The 27,650-nt window shown below is 41.8% G+C and overlaps 1 protein-coding gene across 1 annotated transcript in view; it reads right to left on the bottom strand.

The window, feature by feature from the left end:
• Positions 1–401: 401 nt before the first annotated feature.
• The window catches only part of LOC111874543 (semaphorin-1A), a gene marked incomplete at its 3' end in the record, with an annotated part of 988,862 nt that continues 961,613 nt past the window's right edge, over positions 402–27,650 (bottom strand). The window contains exons 10-16 of the mRNA XM_023870125.2: positions 15,134–15,275; positions 11,023–11,225; positions 8,083–8,228; positions 7,011–7,093; positions 5,273–5,504; positions 2,230–2,372; positions 402–563 (exon numbers count right to left, since the gene is read on the bottom strand). Coding sequence (XP_023725893.2) covers positions 402–563; positions 2,230–2,372; positions 5,273–5,504; positions 7,011–7,093; positions 8,083–8,228; positions 11,023–11,225; positions 15,134–15,275 — 1,111 coding nt within the window. The remainder of the gene's footprint in view (positions 564–2,229; positions 2,373–5,272; positions 5,505–7,010; positions 7,094–8,082; positions 8,229–11,022; positions 11,226–15,133; positions 15,276–27,650) is intronic.

Here is a 27,650-nt window from a genome sequence, read left to right as displayed (position 1 = left end):
AATTAGGAGTCAGCCTGTGAAGACTTAGTGAGTGATTAGAGATTTAGTCACAGTAAGACTGTTTTAATTCTGTTAGCAGAACATGAATAGTGAAGACCGAGAATCCTAGTGCATGTGTAACAACGAACTGTAAATTGTGAAAATTTGAGATATCTCTGTATTGCTTGTAAATATGAGTAGATTGTATAAGGTGTTACTAAATCTATTCACCAATCCAAACCCCATCTGCAGTCATTAATACATGTGACAATATAGACTGAAAAGTTGCTCATAATATTGTAATTCTATTACAGTGAATAGAACTCATGCACCTACATATGCATTAATGCATAAAAACACACATTAGATTGAATTTTTGTCAATTTTAAGAACTGTTTCAAAGCTTTTCAAACTATAGTTACTGTGGCTATTCTTACCATTGTGTTCCTCTTCATCTTGCATTATGTTAATGACCTCCCCATCTGGAACATCCTTGCCGGCATGTCCTGAATCCTGGTTAAAAGTCTTGGGGTATGTGGAAGAAAGTCCACCTACACTGCCTGCATCCTTTCCAATAATCTTACCTGCAATCATACAGTAAATTTGATGACTCACTTGATAACTTATTTATTTTCGTTAATTTAGAGGTTAAATAGTACTGTGAAAACACATAAAAGTTTCCATACATATAAATATAACTTTAAATAACTGTTTTCCATTAAAAACACGTAGAAATAAAAAAAATAAAAGCAATTTTAGTTTACCTCAAAAGCTAAAACCACAAAAAAAGACTGTGGATATAAACACTACAAACTTTATATCAGTTGCAACTAATTAGATTTTAAATCCCTTTTGAATAGTAATAATTCTGTGACGTATGGCTACTCCCTTGATAGACTGCACTAGAGAAGAAAAATTATCTCTGATAAGATTTTTGTGGTATGAACGTGTAGAAACTAGAAAAATGGGTGAAGAAACGATGATTCAATAAGACAGTATCATCCAGATGATAGTTTACAAATGGATGGAAAAGTTCAAGAAAGGCCAAATGCACGATGATGAAACGCATTCTTGGTGACCAACTGTAACCTATTGTCACAATTATGGGTGACTATAGATGGAGTTTGGATTGTAGATTTATTTATTGACCACATACAGGTCATAACTATAAGTAACTACAACACTATCACTAATTTCCACACTTAGCAAATCACTACAGCACATGCTAAGTCTTTTCAGTCTGCTGTCACTAATTACTTCCCAGTAATGGATCTTAACAATGGAGATCCTTCAGCTTTCATGCTCACTTTGTTGCCTGCTGGCTATCCACTGCACTGACTAGGTCTTCTCTTCACAGACTCTCTTACAACTGACTAACTTCTAAACTTGTCCCATTGATAACCCCTGACATGGACAATATAGAAAACACTGTTTATTGTTGTACTCCAATCGTTTCCTGGAAACATGTTTGTTTGTGAAGGTGTTATACTAAGTAGCTGCTGTGTATACTTTCTTCTTTAGAATCTGTTGCCTAGCAGCAGATGTTTTGTTGTGTTTCAAGGTCGTTATCCAGTAACAGTCTGCACGCTAATGTATTTTGAGGTTAAGGAACAGATCAATGAGCATGTTTTGGACAAAAGAAGAGTTAACACTGATGAAACTGCATCTGAAGATATTATCACTCATGGAATCAAATGGCACAAGACTGGCTTAAGGAACAACTAAAACCATTTTATTCTGATAAAATCAGGAAACTCTGATGTTCAGCTAACTTTGCAGTAACTGTTTACTGTATCATTGGTACATAAAAAAATGGTTATGAAGACTGCTTAATGAATATAAGTTAAGGGGTTTAACTGGATGCATGGACAGAGAAGGGCCACCAAAGGAGATAGCACAGGATTCTTATCATATTCTGTAGTACATGAGGCCAAGGGGGTTGACTTTTTTCTGGAATTCGACAGTTCCTGTAAAACAAACCCTGTACATGTAGGGATGCTGTACATAAACAGATGTTATGAGAATTAAACCGTGTACACATGAAATATACAAACCAAAATGCATATAAATGAGTATCCCAGTTTATAGGCCATTCTGACTTAAGATTACATTCATAAATTGTATGATTTCGGTTGCCTGTCATTATTGATATCAATGATCAAATACTGGCAGAAAGAAACAACTTGAACAATTTGAAATAATTTATTGAACATAAATTGAGTTAAATATTGATAACATTGTTGGACTCACTTGCAGGGCAAGCTGCATGAACTCCAGTTGCAATACTCTGGTAGAAGTATTTCTCATCACTCCAGCGTGGGGCACCCACAGCTCGACACTTCTGGTTCTGCTTGTCCCATGCACAGTATGGATCTTGTAAGGCAACACACTCACTGAAAATATATTATGGAATTTACTGTGGGAACATCCCACATAACACGCTGTTTCGCCAGTCTAACAGACAACACTCACTCCTAGGTCAATATAACATTGCTGGCGCCGCTCATATTTATACAGCATTCAATGTCCAACCCACCTCTAGATCATCACGTGCGCTAACCAATCACATTGCTGCCAATGCTCGTATTTATACAGCACCTGCTGTCCAGCCCACCTTTACATCATAGCACGCACTATCCAATCAGCGCTCACAATCGCAACTGCAAGTTTTGCCTCACCCATCAAGCATGGTATAAAAGGCAGAGCCAAAAGCTTGCAATCATCAGTGATCACATTCAGTTCAAAGCGATCAGTCATCAGATTCATCAGCTCTTCACTACGACCAAGCAACTGACATAGTTGCCGCAAGTCTCCAGCGACCACGCTCTGCGACCAGGCAACTAACACAGCTGCCGCAACTCCAGCAACCGCGTTTTGCTACCTGCCGCAACACTCCAGCAACCACGCCCTGTGACCAGGCAGCTAACGTAGTTGCCGCAACTCTCCAGCGCATGCACAGTGGAACAAACGGCCTTTTCAAAGTGGTTGTTTATTGGAACATTGACAAGCCCACATTACTAACAATTACATAAAACTAACCTGAGTTCAATTAATGAGTAATTCCAGAAATTCAGTAGATACAGTGTGTGATAGACAGATAGATAGGTTGTCCGAGAGGTTTTTATGTGCAGATAAAGGTGGTTCACTCTGTTATTGTGAATTCAGAACGAATTTAACATTTTCCATTCCACATGTAAGTTATACTTTTGCTTTCAGACTGTTTGTGTTTCATTCTATATCTCCTGCATATGGATAAAAGATGTTTTTCCTCTCATCTCATGACACACTAGGCTAACTGTCTGTAGCATTCTACAACCTGAATTTAAAAGTTACTGCAAAAACATAAAACAAAAGAAAGATTTTCTGTTAAATATCTCAAATTTGTAACATATAACGGTGCTGTTGTACTACCAATATCCTGTGAAATGCATAAGTTTTCATTTGAATTTACTGTGTCTTCCCTGAAAGAAAAATGAATAACATTAGCAATATAAGTGTAGGTGCATAACCTGTGTCAAGAGAAAGATATGATAGATCATTCATTAAAAGTGTACTTATTTACTAGAACCCATGACCTAAATCACAGTCATCATAGGCTGAATCCCTTTTAAATACAAAGGCATGTACTTATCAGACCTTGTATTAATAATACAATCACAATTATTTATGTCAAGTGATTTAATATGCCAAGGATTTGTACTGTAAAATTAAGTAAATTGAGACACAATATGGGTGCAGCTCATGACGGCAAAAGTCAACTAAACAACCAGAAAACTGTATAAACATTAACACAAAACAATCTGTTAGACAGATCTACGTAGCACGTCCACAAAGTAAGTTTCCCACTCGTCCCACAGCTAGCAAACCTTATATTGCGTGAAGCGACTGCGCGTATGTGATAGAGCAATGACGTAGCATGGCGCATGCACTAATGGAATTTCCCGCGTTCCCACTGTAGCATCGTTGCAGCTGTTGAAGATGGAGGCTCTTATTCCAGCTTCCGCCGATTGTGAAGTGCGGTCAGTGAGGTCAGTGATAAAGTTTTTGAATGCACAGAGCATAGCACCGATCAAAATTCATCAGCTGTGCCAGGTCTATGGGCCTAATGTCATGAGCAAGCAGATGGTGCATCGCTGGTGCAGACAATTTTCAGCAGGTCGACAAAGTGTGCATGATGAGAAGCGCAGTGGGCAGCCATCCATCATTACCGACGACCTGGTGGAGCTTGTGCGGGAACGCATTATGGAGAATCGTCACGTCACAATTACGGAACTCAGCAGTCATGTCCCGCAGATTTCCCCTTCCTTGTTGCACGAAATTGTCACAGAGCACCTGTTGTTCAGGAAATTGTGCGCCAGGTGGGTGCCGAAGCAACTGACACCAGAACACAAAACAAAGCGCACGGAGTTACCATTGACATTTCTGCAGTGGTACCATGATGACGGCGATGAGTTTCTAGACCGGATCATCACAGGTGATGAAACGTGGATTGCNGACGGTGAATGCTGAGCGTCACTGTGAAATACTGCAGAAATTGTGATGGGGCCATTCAGAACAACCGGCGCAGGATGCTTAGTGCCAGTATTGTATTCCTGCACGATAACGCTAGGCCGCACATGGCTCGACAGACAGCAAATCTCCTGCAGGAGTTCAGCTGGGAGGTGTTTAATCATCAACCCTACAGCCCGGACCTCGCTCCTAGTGATTTCCATCTTTTCCTACACCTCAAGAAATTCCTGTCCGGTGAGCGTCAGCATTTTGAGAATGACAGAGAGGCGGAGATGGTTGTCACACAGTGGTTCCAATCCCAGGCGGCAGACTTCTGTGACACAGGTATTCAAAAGTTGGTCCCACGGTATGACAAATGTCTCAATTCCAGTGGCGATTATGTTAAGAAATACGAGTATCTGAACACTTGCTGTATCTGTTGCAATAAATATTTCCATGATTTTGTGTTTTGTTTCTGTAAACGGCCCCAGGGAAACTTACTTTGTGGACGAGCCTTGTATTTCTATAGAAACAACTGTCTGATACAGCTGGTGCCTAATTTACTTAATTATACTTCTTCAGCCTCAAATTTATAAAGTATCAAATTAGATGCGAATGGTGAGTAGGTACATTTGGAAACAGGTTGTTATGGACTTCTTGAAGACAATGAAGATGAAGAGATCAAGGATCTTAACCACCAAAAAGAAGAAGAAGAAGAAGAAGAAGAACCTCATTCAGGACAGACGTTAACCCAATCAAGCACTGCACTAGTCACACATTCTTGCCGATGCTGGTGATAACATACCTGCAGGACAGTATCTTGTCGCTGTAGCATCGATGTAAACGCAGAGCTTGCACTTCACCATCAGAAACCACCACTAGGCGACCATCTGGCAAACTTGAATCTCTCACAACCTTCAGATTACGTACAGCTACTTGGGGAGGGAATACCTGGATTTCTTCAATGACCACTGGGCTAACTCGTTCTGTTGTGTCAGCAGAACCAGCATTTACTGCTTTTATTACTTTACCATTATCTACAAAGGGATAATGCCTATTTTAAAGTATTACCAGCAACTCAAGCATAATAACAGCTGAAACATAAAAGACAATTAGGCAACACCATAATGGATTCATACAGATAATACTGTCATATGTGACTTCCACCACATATTCACCAAAAAGATTAGTTCAGATTATGGGACATGACTTTTTAATAGGTTTTACTGTGTTCAATGGGACGATAACTCTCAATAAATTTGTCCGTCCTGTCCGAAGTCCCACTTTCATATAAAAGTGCAGGAAATGGCAATCATTTCATAAAATTTCAGCTCTGTCTCCTTCCTTATTCTGTTTGTCATCCAAAGTTTTCCTTGATACTGATGAATTTATTATGTTATTTATATCATAGTAAGCTTCATTAAAACAACCAGTTACAAAATAGTTCAACTGTGAAACTAGTCCTATAATAAAATTTAAATTATTACCTTCAAGCAGATTTGTTATTTGCCTTTAAAATACAAAACCTTGCATTTGTCAATAATATTTCTATATTAAACTATTCACCAAAGTTTCATCCAATAACAATTTACTTCTGTATATCTTTTCTGGATTCTAAACGATATTATGGTAACTGGCAGGAAGTCTTTAAGAAATATATCTTGTGTTAATTGTTAATGTTTTGTCTATTGATCCATCATGTGAAAATGCTACTTATTTTCTCTTATTTTATTCTTAAGTCCTCAGGACTTGGTAGTCTAAGGAAATGGCGCTTATCTTCTGGGCCAAAGGCCGAAGGCTCAAGACCAACTGATCTATGCACAGTGCACTGCATGTCTTCCTTACATTCACATCTTACAATGTTAATACTTTTGGGGTTTGGAGAATCCCCTCCACAGTCTAAAGCTCATCTAGATGTAAGTCCCCTCTGTTAAAAATGGCTCCATCCTCCTCAGAAATAAACAAAATCCTTCTCAAAAGAAGATACATGTTACCCTCTGAGTGAGTTGAAGAAACCAGTAGGATTACATGACCATTAATGGAGTCATTAGGGAGAAAGGCCATTAAATTGTGGGTACATTGGAAGACCCATATAGTCAAAGTCAAAGTCACATTGCGACTGACGGTCGGTCAGTCAGTAAGTCTTGGTGTCAAGCCCCATTAATGGTCATGTAATCCTACTATGACTAGCAGGCTCATGGTGGAGGTATTCGACCCCACCTCCACATGGGTGTCTGAGACCCATATATATCTCTGTTTGCTTCATTTATAGGATGCTTGAACAAGAAGATTCATGGATCTGTTTATAGAATAAATGAGTATCAGGTAGGCATTTACTTGTCCTTGCATTGTGATCATTGTGATATACTGTGCATCCCCTTGTGTTTCAATCCTTTCATAATCCTGCACACTGAATAAAATGTAGTATCTTGGCAGTCACCTGGCTCCATGAAGTAGTGTCCTAGGTGTCAAAATCTTAAGTAAGCTGTAGCCTCACGGTCACATAGGATGTGTGAAGTGTTTACTTTAACTTGTGTGCTTACCAGTTCCTATAAAGAGTACATCATATGCCTTGCCACCAGGTGTCTTAATTTGTGGATCAACAGCAATCTGGGTGAAACGGTAACTGAAAAGTAAAACAGAAAAGATCTCATTGACCATTATCATAATCATCAATGCACAAATGCACTGTATTCATCTTCCCTTTGATAGCACAGCCATAAAATTACATCCTTGTGCATGTAAGCTTTTTATACACATTTTTTTACATTATCAGCAATGGACAAGTTTTGTTTTGCTGTATGAGCTCCTGCAGAGGTCATGGATTCTTAAAATGTTAATATTCTCCATTAAGATGGCATGTAAGGTCACTAATACCAAAATGAAAGATGTTATGTGGAGAAAGTTTTCTTGGATATTCATTGAATTAAATAAGAGGTTAGGTGCAGACAGTGATTTCAGCTTCAATACAAATAACTTTGGTGGTAGTGCAGTTAGTTAAATAGTATTTTTTTTTCCTTGGCACTACAGCCCCAGTGGGCCTAGGCCTACCTCCATGAACTTCCCCGTTCACTTCGGTTTTTCTAGACCTTACACATATGGTAGGACTCCTTGGGTGAGTGATCAGCTCGTCGCAAGGCCTTTACCTGTAGACAAACACAGAAAAACGCACACAAACGTCCATGCCCTGAGTGGGATTCGAACCCATGATCCCGGCTTCCGAGTGAGCGAAGACAGTGCATGCCTTAGACCGCTCGGCTACCGTGACCGGCCTAAATAGTACTTAGCAGTGATAATATAGTACAGACAACATCAATGAGCCACTGAGGCAGAACAGATGCACCTTCCACAGAATTGTCTATGAAGATTCAGAATTTTAGTGGAACCAACAAACCAAGAACCTATACACATTATAACCAGAAGACAAGCAATAGTTACATGTAGTCTATTTACATGTATGACAGGAAGTAGCAATTTAATTTTGTGTATTAGAATTGCATTTTAATTTATCTGTACAAATATCACAAATCTGTGGTGTGTCTACAAATATACATACATATACAAGTATACGAACTTTTGCACAGTATGTCATAAGTGTATCAGTGACTAACTTACTGAAAACTGGTACGGATAACTATGGGCTGGTGAAAAAATGAAGGCACAGATTCATCCATCAACGAATGTGTCTTAATGAAATTAAGAGTAAGATCTGGCAGCGTCCTTGAGTCATTGACACATTGTCCTGGCCTCGGATCAGGAACCTATTTGACAGAAAACCGAGTTAAAAATATTACAGAACAATGACTCTCATATGGTTCGTTCATTCAGGAAGATGAACATTAACATAATCAAAGTACTAATGTGTGAATAAGATCTAAAAGTCTGTGACAATAATACATTAACACAAACATTATTTTTCTGGACATCAGCCATTGTCTTGTATTTTTATCTAAAACATGGTTCTGTTTTTATTTAAAAACACAACATTTTAGAGACGGGATTCTATCTCCATTCTCATATTATTTTCCACTCATAGTGTCCATGTATCTGTAATATATAATATACGTCTATTTTCAACTGCAAAGACGTATCATTATTATATGAAAGTGCTATTGTTACATGTCTGTATCTCATTTCCTTATGTACTTGTGTGCCCCTTCATATGTGTGTTCCCACTAGTGGAGTGTATGTCATTTGTATCGGCATTCAGTGTGACTGTTCCCACTTGCATATTGTTATATCTCAGAAGCAAACCGCTAGATGGTATGCATGTGAGTGAGGAGCTTGGGACAGAGTAGAGCAAAGGCTGATGCATGTGCACATGGGCAGTTTCCATTATTCAAAATATCCAGTGGTAGCAGTAACAATACAATCCAAGAATGTGGAACAGGTGTAATTTTCTATTAGTATTTCAATTGTAAGACACAACATATATCTTTTCTGGGGGTTCTATGCTGCTATCTGTTGTAAAGTTCATGTAAAGTCTGAAATATGGAGTTGTTATGTGTCATTCACATAAAAGTTATTTTACTGATTTTACAAATGTGATATTTTTCCAAGGTACTCAATGTCTGCCCTTCTTTCCTGTCCTTGCCTTGCCTGAATTTGGCCTAGTAGGGCCAAAACCTGTAGCAAGAGATTGTGATTTTAATTTTATTTTATAGGATATATTCACTGCCATTACGATTTAAGAGAAGCAGTGTCAAGCACGCACTACCTTGTATGGATTTATGCCTCAATACTGACAGTCCTCTAAACCTATTACAAGAGGAAGTCACGAGAACACATTATTGTGCATCACTGTTCTCACCATCCATGTGTACTCATGTTATATAATGTACAACTTTCTAGCTACAAAATTACACTATTATTATTTGAACTGTGTACTGTGCAGATACAATTACAATTACAGATAATTATACCACAGACAAATTTCCTGTTATATCAATTGTTCTGCATGCATCTTACAAAATAAGGAACAGCTAGTTACAGAAGAAGATGAAATTTAAAATCAGTGGTGCAATACTTCCTCTACGCCAGTCAGAAAATTTAATTGAGTTCTATAGCTACATGGTCGAAAATTAACAGTTGATTTACTGCAGTAATTTCTGATACATGAGAAAACTTTGTCTTCTAGAGCAGTAAAATGCTCAACAAACAAAAACATAAGGGCATCAGGAAGTGTGGCTTGGTCACAGCATGAAGTTTTGCCACACACCCTGCAGCCACAGTGCTCTAGACACGCATTCAGAAGGCATTCAGTGCAAATCATGGATGTTCGTAGTTTTACTCAGTTTCTCCAGATGAATTCCACATATTTTTTTTTTTATTTAATTCATAGTATATTTACGGTCTATTCTCGATAATATGGAGTAATAAGTAAATTTGTCAATGAATAATCCGTCNTCTTGAGTAGAGAAGTCATCCACTGATGATACTCTGACAGGCCCTGTAGAGGAATGGTGATGGTTTTAATCTTCATCATCTGCAGGTTGTGGTAGGTCAGATGGCCACTGTTTCCTCAATCTTCTTCTTACAGTTGGTGCCTTGCTAATTCCTACAACTAGTCTCTTATTGTGTCCGAGTATACTTTGGTGATCTCTTCTATGACAAATGGAATTTGCAGATCATTGTGGATAGTAAAGTTGGAGACATACAAAGGTGCTTTAACTAGAGTGCAAGAATTTGGATTGAAGTCTTTGAAGTATTTTCATTTGATGGTTTTGTATAGCCCCATAGCTGTATACCATATGACCATATGGGTTTTATTATGCACTTATATAGTAGAAGTTTGTTTTCTATGAATAGCTTGGATTTACAGCTCAAAAGCCATGACATTTCTCATAGTTTTAAATTTAACTTCTGATGCTTTGTTTTGATGTGTTTCTGCCATGTCAGTTTTTGGTCAAGGTATAATCCCTAGTATTTTACTTTGGTTTGAACCAGTGTTTCCATATTATGGATGGTAACATGCAGGCAAGTCATACGATTCATGGTGCATGTAACTTGCACTGATTTTGTCTGGTTTATTTTTATTTTCCATTTGCTGTACCATTGCTGGAGGAGGTTAAAGTGATGTTGAAGATGCTGCGACATTACTACGGCTGAGCATAAACATATAACACAACTTTCTTCTTCCAAATCCTTATGTGTAACCACATAGAGGTTACAGGACTGGAAGGAAAAGGTAAAGTGCCATATTTGAAGGTATTACAAGTATGATTATTTTGTAGTTCACTTAGAATAACTGAGAAAAACTACAGAACAGCTCAGTCAGGATAGCCGGTAACTTAGACAAGATTTGAGCCAGGTATTTTCTGAATACAGATGCAGAGCTCAGTAAAGTCATTAAACAATTTATGATCCAATTAATCCTGTGACTTTTCAGTGACTATTTTCACATACAGTTAGGTCCATCTTTCCAAGTAAATTGTTTCTAAAAATATGATTAATTGGAAATAAAACTGATACAAATTAATCTTAGCATAGTCACTGGGGTCTTTGCAATCACATGATGCATTGCAGCTTCATGAGAAACACAATTTCTGCTACTACCTTGGCACTCTGGACTGGCAGCCAGTTGGAGTTAAGTTGTGCTTGCTCCTTGAAGTTACCCTCGAACGTATCTGTGATGTCCTGAAGCGCAAATGCACATACTGCTGAGCCACTGATGCTATTGGGAGGTGTTGTGAAAACTCCATAAATGAGCTGTGCTGTCACAGACCCATATATGCCCTCAATCAGCTCAGTAGTCGATTCTGTAGGAACAAAACAATGATTCATCTTATAACTGAGTCTCTGGTAGTAGAACCAATGGTTCAGTATCACAGAAATACAAAACTCTGCCACTGGCCATGATCCTGAGCCACTTTCATAAAACTTATGCCATTATAATCTATTTTTTAGAAGTATCATAATACCAGAACTAACCTGTCACCCTCACTAGTATTTCTGAAATAAAGGAATTCTCTCTCCTTTCCAAGAAAACAAATTTGACATTAGTCTGGCTCTCTACAGACTGCTGTTCCAAATATATTTCATTAAGACTGATCATTTTTTCACTGCAATGAGGTTCAAACACAGTAGGATGAAAAGTAGATACGGCAGACTGCTTAGAAAGCTTTATAAGCCTTGAAATAAGCTTAAAGAATCTATGATACACTATTATAGAAAGCCAGAAAAACTGTGTATTTGTTAAGCCCCACTTTTGTACATCCCTTACAATAAACTACAGTGAGGTACAAAACTGGTTGTAAATTGAAACAGCATTCTACAACAATCTAATTTTCCCTTCATAATGCTTATAACATTAGAGGCTCAGATGGTTAATCTATTCTGTAACTTTGTTCGATAGGAAGCTAAACTTTTTCCAGGTTGAATTTAAATAGTCCTGATGCTGTGGAATGCTTTCTTAATTACAAAGTCTCTAAAATAATTAGGTGAGAGAAACCAATTACTGCTGGATAAGGGGCTTGAAACGTAATTTCAGCTGAACAAACAGTTCTATCTTCTATTGTATTATTACGTTACAGTGAAGTAATTACTTGGCTGAATAAAGAGAATGAGCAAAGTACATTTCTATCCCAGAGTTTTCAGCAGATCAAACATTCTACGAAGTCGGTCATTAATTATGAAAAATTAAAATTCAAGTAACTATGTACCAGTAATAGTATTAGTAATAACACTGAAGCTGATAATAATTTGCTGAATATACAACTCAAGCATGGAAGAACACTATCCTGCAAGACAGTTAAAGGTTAAGTTCGTTTCTTTCATTTCTCAATGCAGACATTACTGGTACATGTAATAAAGAGCATCAGTAAACGGCGTCATGTTTAGGACAGAATGGAAGGTGTGTACTTTGACTTTTAATGCTTTAGATACTATGAAGAAAACAGTTTGTTGAGAAACAATGCCTATTTCTACTCTGCACAACTTTGGTACCTGAAAATATAAAATCTTCTCGCATCCCTTTACATTTAAAGCAAACAATATATGCTTCTTATCGATGGAAATTAGTAGTTACTTTGGGAACATGGAGGAAAAAAAAAACATTTCTCTTACAAAATAAACTCAGCATTGAAAAGGTTACTCCAATAATTCTTTATAAGTCTGTAACAGTAGTTAGAGGTATATTTAATATACATAATTGGGGGGGGGGGTTCTGAAGTTATGACTTTATAAATCAACAGTCACACATAGGGCTTCATCTTCAGATTCCAAAGCAAGAAATTTATATACTGTAGATGCTTTCAGGAATCAGCAGTATTGAATGAACTTCTTGAACTTATGTTTTATTCTGATGAGTGTGACTCATTTTATGTGCTTACAGAAAAGTTAAAATAACAGATTCTGGTAAAAAAGATAAATTTGTCCCTGTGCTTAACTAATTAAGCACTATGCCATGATGGAATATGGGGGAATGGATGTATAAATCCACATTTTTTTACCTCGGCATTAGCTGGAGGTGAGTGGTCAGCTTCACGCCCTGGCCGCTTTACCTCCGGGGAAACTGCCCCTTGTACCCTTTGGATAGGAGATTGGGTGGACCCTAAAGCCGGTCTGGATAACGTGGAGAGGAGAAAGCTCTTGATTCTACCGGGACTTGGAACTCCGACACCTCAGCAAGTGCTGCATTCAAGCAAATATGGATCTATACATCCACTCCCCCTTACGTCTTCATGGCATAGTGATTAATTAGTTAAGCATAGGGACAACTTTACCTTAGCCAATGGTTATACCATGTTGAACACACGGTTCTCGTCTTTCCCTTCATACACAATGGAGCAAAGGTAATCCTTGTGTTGCTCATGAAGTGCCATTGCAAGATTAAGAAATTTGGGGCTGGTCTGCACATACGACACACGTGATACATAAGTGGACCAGTGTTTCTTCGTGAAAAATAAATTCCCAGTGTTACGTGAGATTGATCGTGTATAGATTTTTGATTAAATGACTGATGAAGAAAAATCAGATGGGCATTTTATGTAAGATAATGTGATGGTGTACTTTGCGAACAATTCTGTGGATGCATTAGATGAAGTCTTCAGTGCACAAGTCATATTATAGCCTCTGCAATCACTTGATTTAAATCCTCGTGACTTCAATCTGCGGGAAACGCTGGAATAAAACGTGCAAGTGAAAAATCAACACTCTTTTCAAGGACTTCAAGAAAATACTTGGCATGTAGTTTCTGGTATTCCTGTACTGCAGCTTCAACTTGTGCCTAGAAACATATTTTCATAATAGGAGGCAGGCACAGTAGCAGAGGGTCATCACTTTCACGCTCATCTATAAATCAAGGCAAGATAAAGTACAGCGGACAAGTGGGCCGTGAATTATCAGCTACTGCAGTGCGTCTGGGTGAGAAGAGCGCCATGTTAGCTGCGGGAACCAGTCTAACGATAAACTGTACATTCTGGGAAAGGGCCCTTGCTGAAAAACTGGACAAACAATTTCCCAGCTTGCACAGAACCTGTAGGGTGATTACTATGTTCACAAAAGCCCTCAGTTGAAACCTATTCTGAACTGGTTACGAGATCGTGTTGCAAAGTAATGACTCCTATTTTTCTTCCACCCAACGGGAATAGATATTTAACTGCAACAAAACAGGTACTTATCTTGAATTATACTTCGTAATTTTACGCAATTAATTCTCAACAGAATCATTTGTGCATCGACTCACTGTGAAGTCGCAGTACCCCTACCTAACATTTCATGTGATGAGTCTGTATATCAACTGGACCTGTACATGCACCATCGTGTTAGAAACATGGTCGGACACGCCATGCGCCATGTGATATGCGCTATAGCATCTGTGGTGCAATGGTAGTCAATGCCTGTTCCACTGCTTTGCGCAAATCGTCATTGTTGTGACAGCGACGGGCAGCCACTTCTCCCTTGATAATGACCCACAAAGAGTAGTCCTGCGTGGCAAGATCAGGACAATGGCAACCACGGCCAAACCAGAGGCTCGGATAATGTTCGTTCAAAATATTGGATCTGAAACTTTCAAGACGATTGACGTTGATAAAATATTCTTCTGGCTGTCAACACTCCGTCATTTTACTCCGCAAGCGAACTATACCGACCGAGCGACCGCCGCTTGTCGACGAAGTTTAGTGCCAACTTTTGTGGATAGAGGCTTCTGGCTGTCAGCTGAGTCAATTGGTTAAAAATTACCGACGTTTCAGGGACCGTCTCCGTTCCCTGTCATCAGGGAAAGTTAACATATGAATAAGAATAAAAACGACAAAGAATAAAGAAGAGGAAGAAAAGAAGAAGGAGAAGAGAGGAATACGAAAAAGCGGACCAAGAAAGAGATGAGAAGGTAAAGACAATGAAATGGATGGCAAGATAACAAGCACAAATTATAAAATAAGAGAAAGTGTATATGATGACAAGATGCAAAGAACACGGTTGAGTGAGGTCGCCTGCATACCTGCCTTCTTCAGAAAACGAAAACATCGCAGAAACTGACTTCTCCCTCAAGCCCTGCATCTGGAAGGGATAAGTTTGTGCTTTTGGATGATGGGTCTAAAACGCTGAAACTCGTCTGGTTTGATAAAAACATCCTTAAACGGAAGGGATTAAAGGAAATATAATCAGAATATCTGTTTACTTTCTCTTGTCCGAGTTACCAAACAGGCCCACATACTATACGTACGTATCTCATTGAAGTAGAAGGGGAAGTCCCCTGTCACCGAGCAGTTGAGACGGGACTTGAGGAAGGAGGTCCAGCGGTTGCGGAAGCGGTGCGGTCCTCCCCGGTCGTGCTTGCAGACACGCGCCACCCGGGAATACACTGCCTGCAAGCAACAGATTCAACACAACTGAAGCTAGTTATTCTGTACAAGAAAATCACACAAATTCAATGGTCACTTTGTTTTGGTAGAACACCTAAACAAAGTGACAGGAGGTTGGAGAAAACTGCATATTGAGTAGCTTCATAACTTGTACTCTTCTCCAAGTATAATTAGAATGATCAAGTCAAGGACGGTGAGGTGAGCAGGGCATGTAGCACGAATGAGGAAGACGAGGAATGCATATAGGATATTGGTGGGAAAGCCAGAAGGAAAGAGACCACTAGGAAGACCAAGGTGTAGGTGGGTGGACAATATTAAAATGAATCTTAGGGAGAGAGGATGGGATGGTATGGATTGGATTGATCTGGCTAATGATAGGGACCAGTGGACGGTTCTTGTAAACATGGTAATGAAACTTTGGGTTCCATAAAATGCTCGGAAATTCTTGAGTAGCTGCAGATTTGGCTTCTCCTCAAGAAGGGCTCAGCTCTGTAAGTAAGAATGAGGTTACCTAGCCTAATTTATATACAGGAGCATATAAAAATGGATGTCGAAGCGTCTCTAAACCTACTCACACATGCGCATCCAACCACGAAATATTGAATTGGTTCATATATTACTGCCCGTGTTCAAAGTTAATATGTTGGGGTGGTACATCTATCGCTAACCATGTAACACAATAGAACGGAAATAGCACAGCTGCATTTTGATTTCTACAGCATCTCTGTCGTAATTCCGTAAATTCACTTCTGCGAATTAGTTGCTTGGAATGCCAACTTCAAGTTCTATACAGAAAGAAATTATTCCCTGACCCGCAAATCAGCTCAGTTAATGCATGCATATTTCACTAAATTCTCGTTAGTAGAAGATGTCTTTGTATACACTCTCGACGGAAATTAGAATGAATTCTAGACAGTCATCCACAGTGCATAACGCGTCTGATTTTCATGCGGAAGAACTATGGACCGTGTCAAAATACGTCAAAGAACTAGAGAGACAAAACGTAAAAATGGCATTCCAGACTGCCACGCAAGCGGATTCTTAATATAAATTAAAGTGATTGAAATATACACCTAGAATTAGTCGTAGTATATAGGCAAAAGTGAGTTAAGTACATCATGTCTGATCAGAAATCTGTTAAAGCACAATGTACAAAGACAAAAGTTAATTCAGGCTCATAAAGAAAGTCACCCTCAAAATGAATTAATAGGAATGAAAATAATACAAGGGGTTGGAACAGGGTTATAGGGCTCTGAGGGGGTATAGTACTCACCTGAAGAGTATCCCAGTCAACATACGTCCAGAAACCAGTGCCTCCTGAGATACGGGCGATGTTCCTGCGGTCTCTGAATCACATGCGCTGTGTGGTTCCCACGCATTTCAACACAACTTCCGGCTCTGCGTCGCACAGAGGTGCGCACTCTGTCGAAAATGCCTCGTTTCACTCGAATCTTTGACAGGCAGTCTCTACTCATTCTGTAATAACTCTAAGTCACTGATCGACGCAGAATACACCAAAACTCAAGAAGATTAAGGTCACGGGATCGTGCAGGCCAGTTGACGGGCCCTCCGCGTCCTGCCCACTGCTGACCGAAAGTCTGGTTCAGGTGCTGTCTGACAGTGCGGAGAAACTGAGGTGGTGCCCCGTCATGTACGAACCATATGTGGTGTTGTTGGAGAGGCACATGTTCCAAGGGCACTGGTAAATCATTCAGCAGAAAACGTCTGTTAGGCAACACAACCGGTCCTAAGGGTTGACTACTTAAGGTGCCCGCCCACACATTGGCTCGCCCGTATCTCAGCAGGCATCAATTTCTGGACAAATGTTGTCTGAGATGTCTTTGCTCATTTTAGCGAATGCTACAAAAGGCAAAGTTGTCCCTATGCTTAATTATTTAAGCACTATGCCATGAAGGAGTATGGAGAAGTGGATGTATAGATCCACATTATCTTGACCTCGGCACTACTTGGAGGTGCGTCTATTCACTCACTCACTCACTCACTCATGGAGCTGAGCCGTTCTTGATAAGCTTCCAATTGTGCAGCTACTCAAGGGCTTTCTAGCACTTTATGGAACCCGAATGATCATTACCGTGTTCACAAAAGCCCTCCATTGGTTCCTATCCTGAGCCAGATCAATCTAATCCATACCATCCCATCCTATCTCTCTAAGATCCATTTTAGTATTGTCCACCCACCTACGTCTTCGTCTTCCCAGTGGTCTCCTTCCTTCCGGCTTTCCCACCAATATCCTATATGCATTCCGTCTCTCACCCATTCGTGCTACATGCCCTGCCCATCTAATGGGAGGTGCGTCTGTACCCCCTTAAAACCTGTAACCCTTTATAACATACTGTAGAGTCTTACGTTGTTAGTGTGTAGTACTCGGGGTGAAGCTGGAAGCAGTTGAGTTCTTCCAAAACGTTGGTAACTGCCTACCAGACTACAAGGCGCCAATTCGCATAGGAGAGGGATATACATAGCCATCACTTGGGAACGTCAATCTCACAGATGGACTTGGCCCGTTACTCGTGCATTTCACGCACGCGCACTTCGCGCAATTGTCTATCAGACTCGCGTGTGAGGAGCTGTGTTACCTCCCGCAACACAGTTCCCATTGCCGCGTCAATGCAATTCGAACCACGTCATGAAGACGAAAGGGGGAGTGGGTGTATAGTTCCACCATTCTTGGAGAAAAGTGGTCAGCTTCACGCCCAGGTCGCTTTACTCCAGGGTAAGAGCCCCGGTACCCCTGGACACAACGCTGGGTGGGCCCCAGAGCAGGTCTGGATGCTGTAGAGAAGAACCCCGACTGTGCACCCCGTAGCGACTTGTCCTAAAACAACTGGCACTTCCTGTTATCACCTGTTGGATTTGACTTTCTCACAGCAATTACTAGGAAGAGCGCTGTCCTCTAGGATGTGCCACCGTGCAGTCCAAGTTTGCTTACGTTTGTATGAACTTACTGCCTCCATCTTCAGGGTTGAAGAGTACGCCAAGTAAGAAACCAGGAAGAACCAGGAAGCAAGGACAGCAAGCTGCGCACACAAAACTTGGTTCAGACGTACGCTCGCAAAGGCGCATGCTCTTTGCTGTTCCTTGCGTGGCTTACTCTTCGACCATGGTGATGGAGTCAAGTATGTTTCTCCGAAACGTCACTGAACTTCTACCGGACTACACGCCATCACATCACAGAAGATCATACTTATCCTGTTATCACTTCTAGCATGTACAAATCTCTCCAACAGCAGCACTGCACACATGAGAAGACAGCTACATAAAAGTAAAGGTAAAAGCTACTCCTGTAACAGGCCGTGGAGCCATATAGGGTTGTGAGACGCCGAGGCTCCCACATTTTCTCTAGATAATCGGCTCACAGATGGCGGTGAGGTTGTCAGCCTTACGCGCTGGGCGCCCTTTGCTGGAGCAATGAGGCATGATGAATAGTAACATGCTACTTAATTCTTATATGGCGTCAATGAAATGGGCAGATGACCATGAGTGATGAGGAGAGAAGAACTGAAAAGAAGATGGTCTTTCCCGATTTTAAGGTATATTCCTGGATTCGACTGGAGGGAACGAATAAAAATAATAAAAAAATTTAATCAGGATTCAAACTGGGAACCTCTAATATCGAACAAGATACCTATTTCTGTATTAGCCTACTCAGGGCTATTTCTCTATTAACGCTGGAGGAAATATTGTCTGCATAAGAGAAATATTGCAGCAACATCAGCCATGTCTCCGTTTCCCTGCGCAGTTTCTGGGTAAACAAGCCATTAAATGCAAATGTGACGTCACCACATAGACTTACACTTCACAGTGACTGGTTTCCTTACTTTCGTGGGGCTTGCTCACGATATTCACATACACGTTCTTTGCCGCTCCAAAAGTGTTTCTCCGTGTCACATTTGCTTCTGCTCATGCATAAACGCGAAACTGGAGAAGATAGCGCCTTCTTATAGAAACATTCGGCTCTATCGCAAACAATCAGGCCGGATACAATGTGATGTTAACCGCTACAGCAGAACGGGCACTGCAATCTGCTTGAGTGCTCCTCAATCACTGCGAACAATCATGATCGAGAAAGTTATTTTCTTCGAAAATTGTCTTCATTAGAAAATCCATTATGCTTTTGCCATGCTGCTGCAACGAGAGTTAAAACTTGGAATTTTAAGTTCTTAAAATATAACGGTATGTGAACGCCTTGAGTAAGCTGACGGAATCTACGGAACAAGAAAAGGTTGCAAACAGCTTGCTTATGTTGTATACCATGAGCAAGTGAGGCATACAATAAAAAGTGAGGCAGTCACCCTCAGTGGAATAAGGTAGGGTTGCAAACAGCTTGCTTACATTGTATATAACAATATGTACGAAGAGGGCACCATACACCTGAGATACGCCGTTCGTTCGTCCGTCCGTCCGTCCGATTTACAACGCCCATACTTCTGTCTCGCCGGTCACGGTAGCCGAGCGGTCTAAGGCAGTGCTTCTCAACCGCCGAGCCACGGCCCAGTAATAGGCCCTAGCATCAACATACTGGGCCGCGAGAGGCTCTTCTGGAATTTTGTCTTTTTCATTTTCTAAGCATTTTTCATGAATAAATATTTTAATCTGTGTAGCTAATGTCAGTGCCAAGCCGCATATTTTTAAACATGGAAGTATTCATGAATGATCGGGAATTTTCAGATATCCAAATCTTTCAACATTCCGGAAAGGCAATGCCGATGTTTATGACGTCATAAAAATTGTCTGCAAGCCGATTACAACAATGGGCGGTATACCCTCTGTTCTCAGAACTGAGCGAAATAATATCTGTGTTTCAAATGTCAGTGACCAATCAGCAAGGAAGTATAAAGAAAATGTTTCCACTGAATTTGAAGATCAAGGCAGCCTGTATCAAGTTCTCAAATCTAGTAATACTGAATACTGTTTCTTCACAAGTTCGCATTGCAGTGTGTAAGTGCTTGTTTCGAAACCTGAGTGATTTAAATTTTAATATGAATAAGATATAGGGGACTTTGTTTAATTTTGGTGTTAAGAAATCTCGTATTGAAGGTGTTTGTGATGCAACAAGTAGTGATTCATCCACCTCAAGCCAACATAGCGATCTCCAGGATGTACAAAATGTAGGGAAACCACAAGCACATAGAAGAAAAGGTCTGCATCAATTCGTAAGTACAAGGACAGCTACTTAAAATTTGGTTTCATACAATGCCCTAACAGTGACCAATTGTCACGACCGCAATGTGTCATTTGTGCTACTGTTCTGGGAAATGAAGCTATGAAGCCATCGCGACTTACCCGACATCTCAACACAAGACATTCCGATCTAGTCAACAAACCCACTGAATTCTTTGTGCGTAAAAGAGATGCACTTAAAGTATAAAAGAAAATTGACAGTTGGTAAGCGGATATCTGATATGGCAGAAGATACAGAAACGCAAGTCATTGGAAAAATTAAAAAATCGAAATTGTTTGCATTACAACGAGCCGATCCCTTCGGCTCATTGGTTGTAGTGCCCTCTCCGAGCGGCGGCGGCCTGGAAAGTCGACGTGTACGGACGTCTCGCTCCGTAACTAAATTCTGTTTGGGTCGGCTCAATGAAAGATTCGGTTTGGTAGTTAAACTCCAGGCAGGAGGGCCCATCTCGAGGTAACGCACATAATACTAGTATACTGATTGTTGTTCTTGGAGGAATTGTGTAAGCTGAGAATGTATATACGAGTATAGGTTTTGTCTGTATTGTGTGTGCAGCAGATTACAGAGATGGTATTATGCTAGCGTGAAGTTTATTATAAAGTATGCCTTATATGTGGTGTTGAGACGGCGACAGCCTGTGCGAGTTGTGATAGGATATCTTGTGGCTGGTTATGCCGATTAATTGTCGTGCTTTCTTTTGGCACAAATTACTGGTCATATATTAAATGTTATTTGATTTTCTCGTTTACTTCTTGTTTTTTTTAGTAACAGATAAGAGAACACCCGTTCCACAGTTGGTGGGGTGGGGCTCAGACAGATGATAGTAGAGCGTGGTTTTACTCGGTCACTCCCAGCGGTAGTTTTTATTTCTAGTGCCTGTGTGNAACCACTATTATTTCCGAGTTGCATGCCTTGGCGAGTCATGTCGCTGAAGCGAGAGCCATTGATGCTCAGAGACAGGGTTGTGAGAACCAGGCTTTGGCCGGGGCCTCTCAGTCAGCGGGGCGTGGCTCACGTCAATTTAGTATGGCGATAGACCAGACTCGACGAGTGCGGAATCGGGGAGTGGTTTGTTGGAAGTGTTTGGGGAGAGGTCATCTAAAAAGGGACTGTCCATCTTCTGTTCCCTTGCCTTCAAGTGACCAGGGAAACGAGCAAGGCGCTCGGCAGTAGAACCATCTGCTAGAATCCGAGCGCCGAAAAGAACCTTGCCTCGGTCAGGAATCTCGCCGGTACGGACTGCTGGAAACAATCCGTGGGTTCTTTAGACGATTAAGGGATATTGTTTACCAGCAATCTTGGATTCAGGTTCCTCCTCCTCTTTCATCAGACGAAACGTGTTTCAGCGCATTCAAAGCCTAGGCTTGCCGTGCTGGGCAGAGGCCGTGAGCCAATTGTGTCGCGCTGCTAATGGCCAAAATTGTGCGATAAGTCAGGCCGTTTTGCTGCAGATTAAGTTGCACTCATTCTCATGGAAGTATTCCTTCCTAATATTCGATGACTCTCCTGTGCCGTGCATATTAGGGGCGGACTTTTTGGCCTTTGCCAAAATGCAATTAGATTTTTCTACGATGTCTTACAAGTTTGCATTTGATCTAGCCTGTCAGTACGATTTCGAACGATTAGATTTCTGCTCGCAAGACTTGCAGGAGTTCCCTTGTTCCGAGAAGGATTTGGCAAAGTTAGCGACCTACTCGTCTCCCGTGAGTCAGCTCGAGTCGCGGAAGCTTGACCAGCTTGTGAAGAGTTTCCCTAACTTGTTTTCGGGACGGTTGGGAACGGTCAAGGGTATGGTCTGCGAGTTGGATCTGTTGGACGATCGGCCGGTTCGTTCCCGCCCATACCAGTGTTCTCCTCCTCGGCTTAAGGCATTGAGGGACATTGTGGATAATTTGCTTCAGGAGGGGGTTGTGCGTAAAAGTACACCACAGTACGCCAGCCCGGCCTTCCTAGTTCCTAAATCTTCGGGGGGCTACCGCATGGTGGTTGATTATCGCCTCCTGAATAAGAAGGTTAGGTTCGATGCCTTTCCAATGCCGAGTATTGAACTTGCGTTCTCCAATTTTCAAGGGGCTAAGGTTTTTTCTATCTTAGATCTAAACTCGGCCTATTACCAGATCCCACTCTCGGCGAAGAGTCGTAAGGTAACGGCCTTTTCCACTCCATTTGGTCTGTTTGAGTTTACTAAACTCCCTATGGGCATTAGTGTGGGGTGTCAGATTCTCTCCCGTGTGGTGGATTCCATATTTGGAGACCTCATGCATCGTTATGTTTATAATTTCATGGACGATTTGTTTGTGCACTCGCGCACCGTAAAACACCACTTGGTCCACCTTAAGGAAGTTTTTTGCCGTTTGGAGAAGGCTGGCTTTACCATAAACCGGGACAAAATGCAGTTGGTGAAATCAAAAATTAAATTCTTGGGTCATTCCTTGTCTGATGATGGAGTTGAGGTCTTACGCGAGAGGATAGACGCCCTTCGTGAGTTTTCTCCTCCTAAAAATTTGAAGGCCGTCCGGAGATTCCTGGGTATGGTCGGGTTTTACGGCAGTTTTGTGAAGGATTTTTCCTTGTTGGTCGAGCCGCTTCATGCATTGAACCGTAAGGATGCTCGGTTCGTATGGGGGGACTCCCAGAGGCGTGCCTTCGAGGCACATAATGATGCCATTTCTACGCCACCGGTACTGCAGGTGCCAGACTTCTCGAAAGAATTCGTCCTAGTTTGTGATGCGAGCGATCTGACTGTCTGTCATCCTCAATCAGCGGTGCGAGTCCGGATTGACCCCCATAGCGTTTGCGAGCCGTTTGCTTTCGGCAACGGAACGTAAATATTCGACTTATGAAAAGGAATGTCTCGCGGTTATTTGGGGATGTGAGAGATTTAGGGTGTATTTGGAGCATAAGCAGTTTGTCCTCCACACGGACAACCAAGCCCTGTTATGGCTGCTGAAGCAGGTCAGGGAACTTGGTCGCTTAGGTAGGTGGATACTGCGCTTGGCGTCTTTTAAATTTACGGTGGTCCATGTTACTGGAAAGGCTAATGTCGTAGCGGACTGTTTGACACGCCAATTGGAGAATCCTACCTCCGACCAACTATTTTCGGGGCTGGTGCTTCAACATTTGTCCGCCGCATTCTTATCCATAAGAGAACATTAGATTAAAGACTCCCGCTGCAGAGAGATTTACGATAAAATTAAACACCGAGACCCCGAGGTTCGAAACTACCAGCTGCTGAAGGACACCATCGTTTATTCCCCATCGAGAGCCAGGACTAAGAGGTATTTGGTTCCTCAAGACCTTAGACCTATGGTCCTGGAGCATTTCCATGATTCGGCCCTAGGGGCGCATTTGGGTGTCGCCAAAACTCTCCTTCGAATATCTAAGGTGTTTTACTGGCCGGGCATTAGATCGGACGTTTCGAAATACGTGCGCGGTTGTCAGCCTTGCCAGAAGGCGAAACCTGCCCAAAATGCCCAGGTGGGTCTTCATCACAGCGAAGTTGTCACCAAAACCATGGAGCGTATCTTCATCGATTTCGTGGGGCCGATAGTCCGGAGTCGGCAGGGGAATGTGGCCATCTTGGTAGTGTTAGATGGCTTCTCCAAATTTGTGGCCATGTACCCGGTCAGAAGGATCTGTTCTGAAGCAGTTGTCAAGGCCCTGACAGAGGGGTATTTCTCCTGTTTTGGTCTTCCTCAGACCATCGTTTCGGACAATGCCACTGTGTTTAAGTCTCGCCGGTTTTATAACGCCTGTTTTTCTTGGGGGATTAAACACGTTACCACCTCTCCCTATTATCCCCAAGCCTCTCAGGTGGAGCGGTTTAATCGTAATTTGAAGGTAGCCCTTACCGTCTACCACCACTCTCAACATACCTTGTGGGACGAGAATCTCCCAATGCTGGCCATGGCGTTTAATTCGGCCTGGCATGAGAGTACCGGAGCCCAACCCGCCGTGCTTTTCCTTGGTCGCGAACTTAACCATCCATTGGGGTTACGTTGGGAGTTCTCGGAGCTGGACTTACAGCGACCCTCTGCAGATATGCGGGTATATTGGGGGACAGCCTTGCAAAATTTGAGGAAGGCTAGGGATAGGGTTGCCCGGCGCTATAACATGCTAAGAAGGGAGGCGGCGTTTCAGGTGGGAGACCTGGTCTTGGTACGTCTCCATCCACAGAGCTCCAAGGTGCGGAAAAGGTCCGCTAAGATTCATATGAGATGGTCAGATCCCATGGTTATATCTAAGTACTTGACCAATGTCACTGTTCAGTTGGATAATCCAGACACTTGAGTTATCTTATGTAAGGCTCATGTTTCTCAGTTGAAGAAATATTTTGTTCGGGACTAACTTATTAGCCCCAAGTATGATTATCACGCTGTTGGGTATTATTTTGTATTGTGAGGGGTTCTGCCCAAAGTTCAATACTGGTTTTTGCCTTGTGTTCTTTATTTTCTTTTTAGGGGCTTCTAGCCGATTTACCTTCTTCCATTTATTCCTTCCTTTGGTTGCCGCCTGCCTCTTCAACATCGAAGCCTGCGACTGGACGCCTCCGTCGCACCCAGGGCCCGGGAGGTCGGAGGGGCTTACTCTTTCATCTACCTGACAAGAGGAGGATCGCAAGGAAGGGCCTCCTGAGTTATGGACCCCTGCAGACTGTGTTGTGGTGTGTCGGGGTAGTTTTGGTGCTGGTGCTCCGGGAGCGGAGAAGGAGCGATAGCTGGGATTTGGACAAGGTTGTGTTGCCGTCTCTTGCGCCCTAGTGTTCCGCTCCCGTTGAGTTGTGGTGCTGTGGCGGAGGCAAGGACTTGGACTGAATTGTCGTTTTAGCCGCCTCCTTCGTATATATGATAATATCGAGAGCCCTTCGCGTATCCCCAGTCGACGCTTGCCAGCAGCCGTCCTTGATTGCCAAGTTTCTTCTGAGAGGGAGAGGGCGATCCTCAGCCGATCCCTTCGGCTCATTGGTTGTAGTGCCCTCTCCGAGCGGCGGCGGCCGCGGGTCACACCGTTTTTCCCTACTCTTCCTACTACCTATCCGTATTCCATGGCGTATTCTACGTCATCACTCCTCTATCCTTTGTGATTCGGCTGAGGCACCCGGTCTCTTCTGCTTGGAAAGTCGCCGTGTACGGACGTCTCGCTCCGTAACTAAATTCTGTTTGGGTCGGCTCCATGAAAGATTCGGTTTGGTAGTTAAACTCCAGGCAGGAGGGCCCATCTCGAGGTAACGCACATAATACTAGCATACTGATTGTTGTTCTTGGAGGAATTGTGTAAGCTGAGAATGTATATATAGGTTTTGTCTGTATTGTGTGTGCAGGGGATTACAGAGATGGTATTAGGCTAGCGTGAAGTTTATTATAAAGTATGCCTTATATGTGGTGTTGAGACGGCGACAGCCTGTGCGAGTTGTGATAGGATATCTTGTGGCTGGTTATGCCGATTAATTGTCGTGTTTTCTTTTGGCACAAATTACTGGTCATACGAGTATATTAAATGTTATTTGATTTTCTCGTTTACTTCCTGTTTTTTGTTGTTTTTTTTTAGTAATAGATAAGAGAACACCCGTTCCCCAGCTGGTGGGGTGGGGGCTCAACAACTAGACGAATCTACAGAAATCATCCACAACAGACTTGGGTTTCATAAAGTCCGTGCAAGATGGGTCCCAAAACAACTCACAGTGTTGCATAAACAAACGCGCTTGGACATCTGCCAACAACATTTGGATCGCTATGGTAACGAACGTGACGTCTTCTTAGACAGAATCATCACTGGTGACGAAACATGGATCCATCATTGCGAGTCGGAGAGTAAACGGCAGAGTATGGAATGGAAACATCCACAATCGCCCAGCAAGAAAAAGTTCAAAAGCCAACCATCCGCAGGAAAACTGATGCTTACAGTTTTTTTGGGATTCACAAGGCCCAGCACTGGAACATTATCAGGAGAGGGGCATAACAATAAACAGTGCTCGTTACAGTGAGATGCTTGCTGACAGGCTAAAGCCTGCAATTCGAAGCAAACGCCGAGGAATACTGTCGAAAAGTGTTGTGTTGTTGCACAACAATGCCCGTCCACATACTGCTGCCCACAATGCTGAAACCCTCCGGAAACTCAAGTTTGATGTAATGGCTCATCCTCCGTATAGTCCTGATCTCGCCCCTTCTGTTTGGTCCACTCAAAGAAGCATTAAGGGGCCGTCGATTCACCTCGGACCAAGAAGTGAAGGAAGCGGTGCATGTGTGGCTCGCTGCTCAGCCGAAAACCTTTTCTGAGGGCATCAGGAAGCTTGTGCAACGATGGACCAAGTGCGTTGAAAAGCAAGGGGACTATGTTGAAAAACGACGTTAATGTAACTTTTCTATTTGTATTGAAAGAAAATTTATAGCTATACTGCGGATAATTATTGACTTACCTATGTATAAAAAACAGTGCTTTAAGTACAAGAGTGTTAAAAGCACTGCGCGATGAAATGGGCTCTGATCATCAAAATCTTCTTTTCCATTCGGAAGTTCGTTGGTTGTCCCGCGGTAAAGTTCTCAAGAGGTTATATGAACTCGGAAAGGAAGTCGAGCTCTTTCTAATTGATAAGAAAAGTAACCTGTCCCATTATTTCCAGGATAAGAAATGGGTAGCCAGGCTGGCTTATCTCAGCGACATATTTTCTTACATGAACGAGTTGAATTTAAAATTTCAAGGTCCAGATACAACAATATTTAATGCGTGGAACAAGATCGAATCATTCAAAAAGAAACTCAAACTCTGGCTTAATATGACTGCAGAAAGAAACAATGACATGTTTCAGTAGTACTCAGATTATATTATGGAAGTAGATGATTTCTAGTCACAGAATTCAGTTTCAGATATTACTGCAGCCCACTTGAAGATGATGATGTTGTCGTTTGAAAAATATTATCCCGAACATAAGGATCCCCGGAGGCAAAATATGTGGATTGTGTACCTATATGTTGAAACAAAGAGACAGCCCTTTCCCATTAAGAAACCCTTCAACTTACTGAATTATCATCGGACAAAGGACTGGAAATTACTTTTAATACTACGAGTAATTCGAAATTCTGGATAAGAATGAAAAATGAATATCCAAGTTTACATGAAATAGCAGTGAGGTTTCTTCTTTGTTTTTCCACCATATATCTTTGTGAAACTGCATTTTC

This window comes from Cryptotermes secundus, unplaced genomic scaffold, assembly GCF_002891405.2.
Source record: "Cryptotermes secundus unplaced genomic scaffold, Csec_1.0 scaffold831, whole genome shotgun sequence".
In the NCBI taxonomy this organism is placed as follows: Eukaryota; Metazoa; Arthropoda; class Insecta; order Blattodea; family Kalotermitidae; genus Cryptotermes; species Cryptotermes secundus.
The sequence above is the reverse complement of the archived record's forward strand: the minus strand, read 5'-3'. Positions and strand labels throughout refer to the sequence as shown.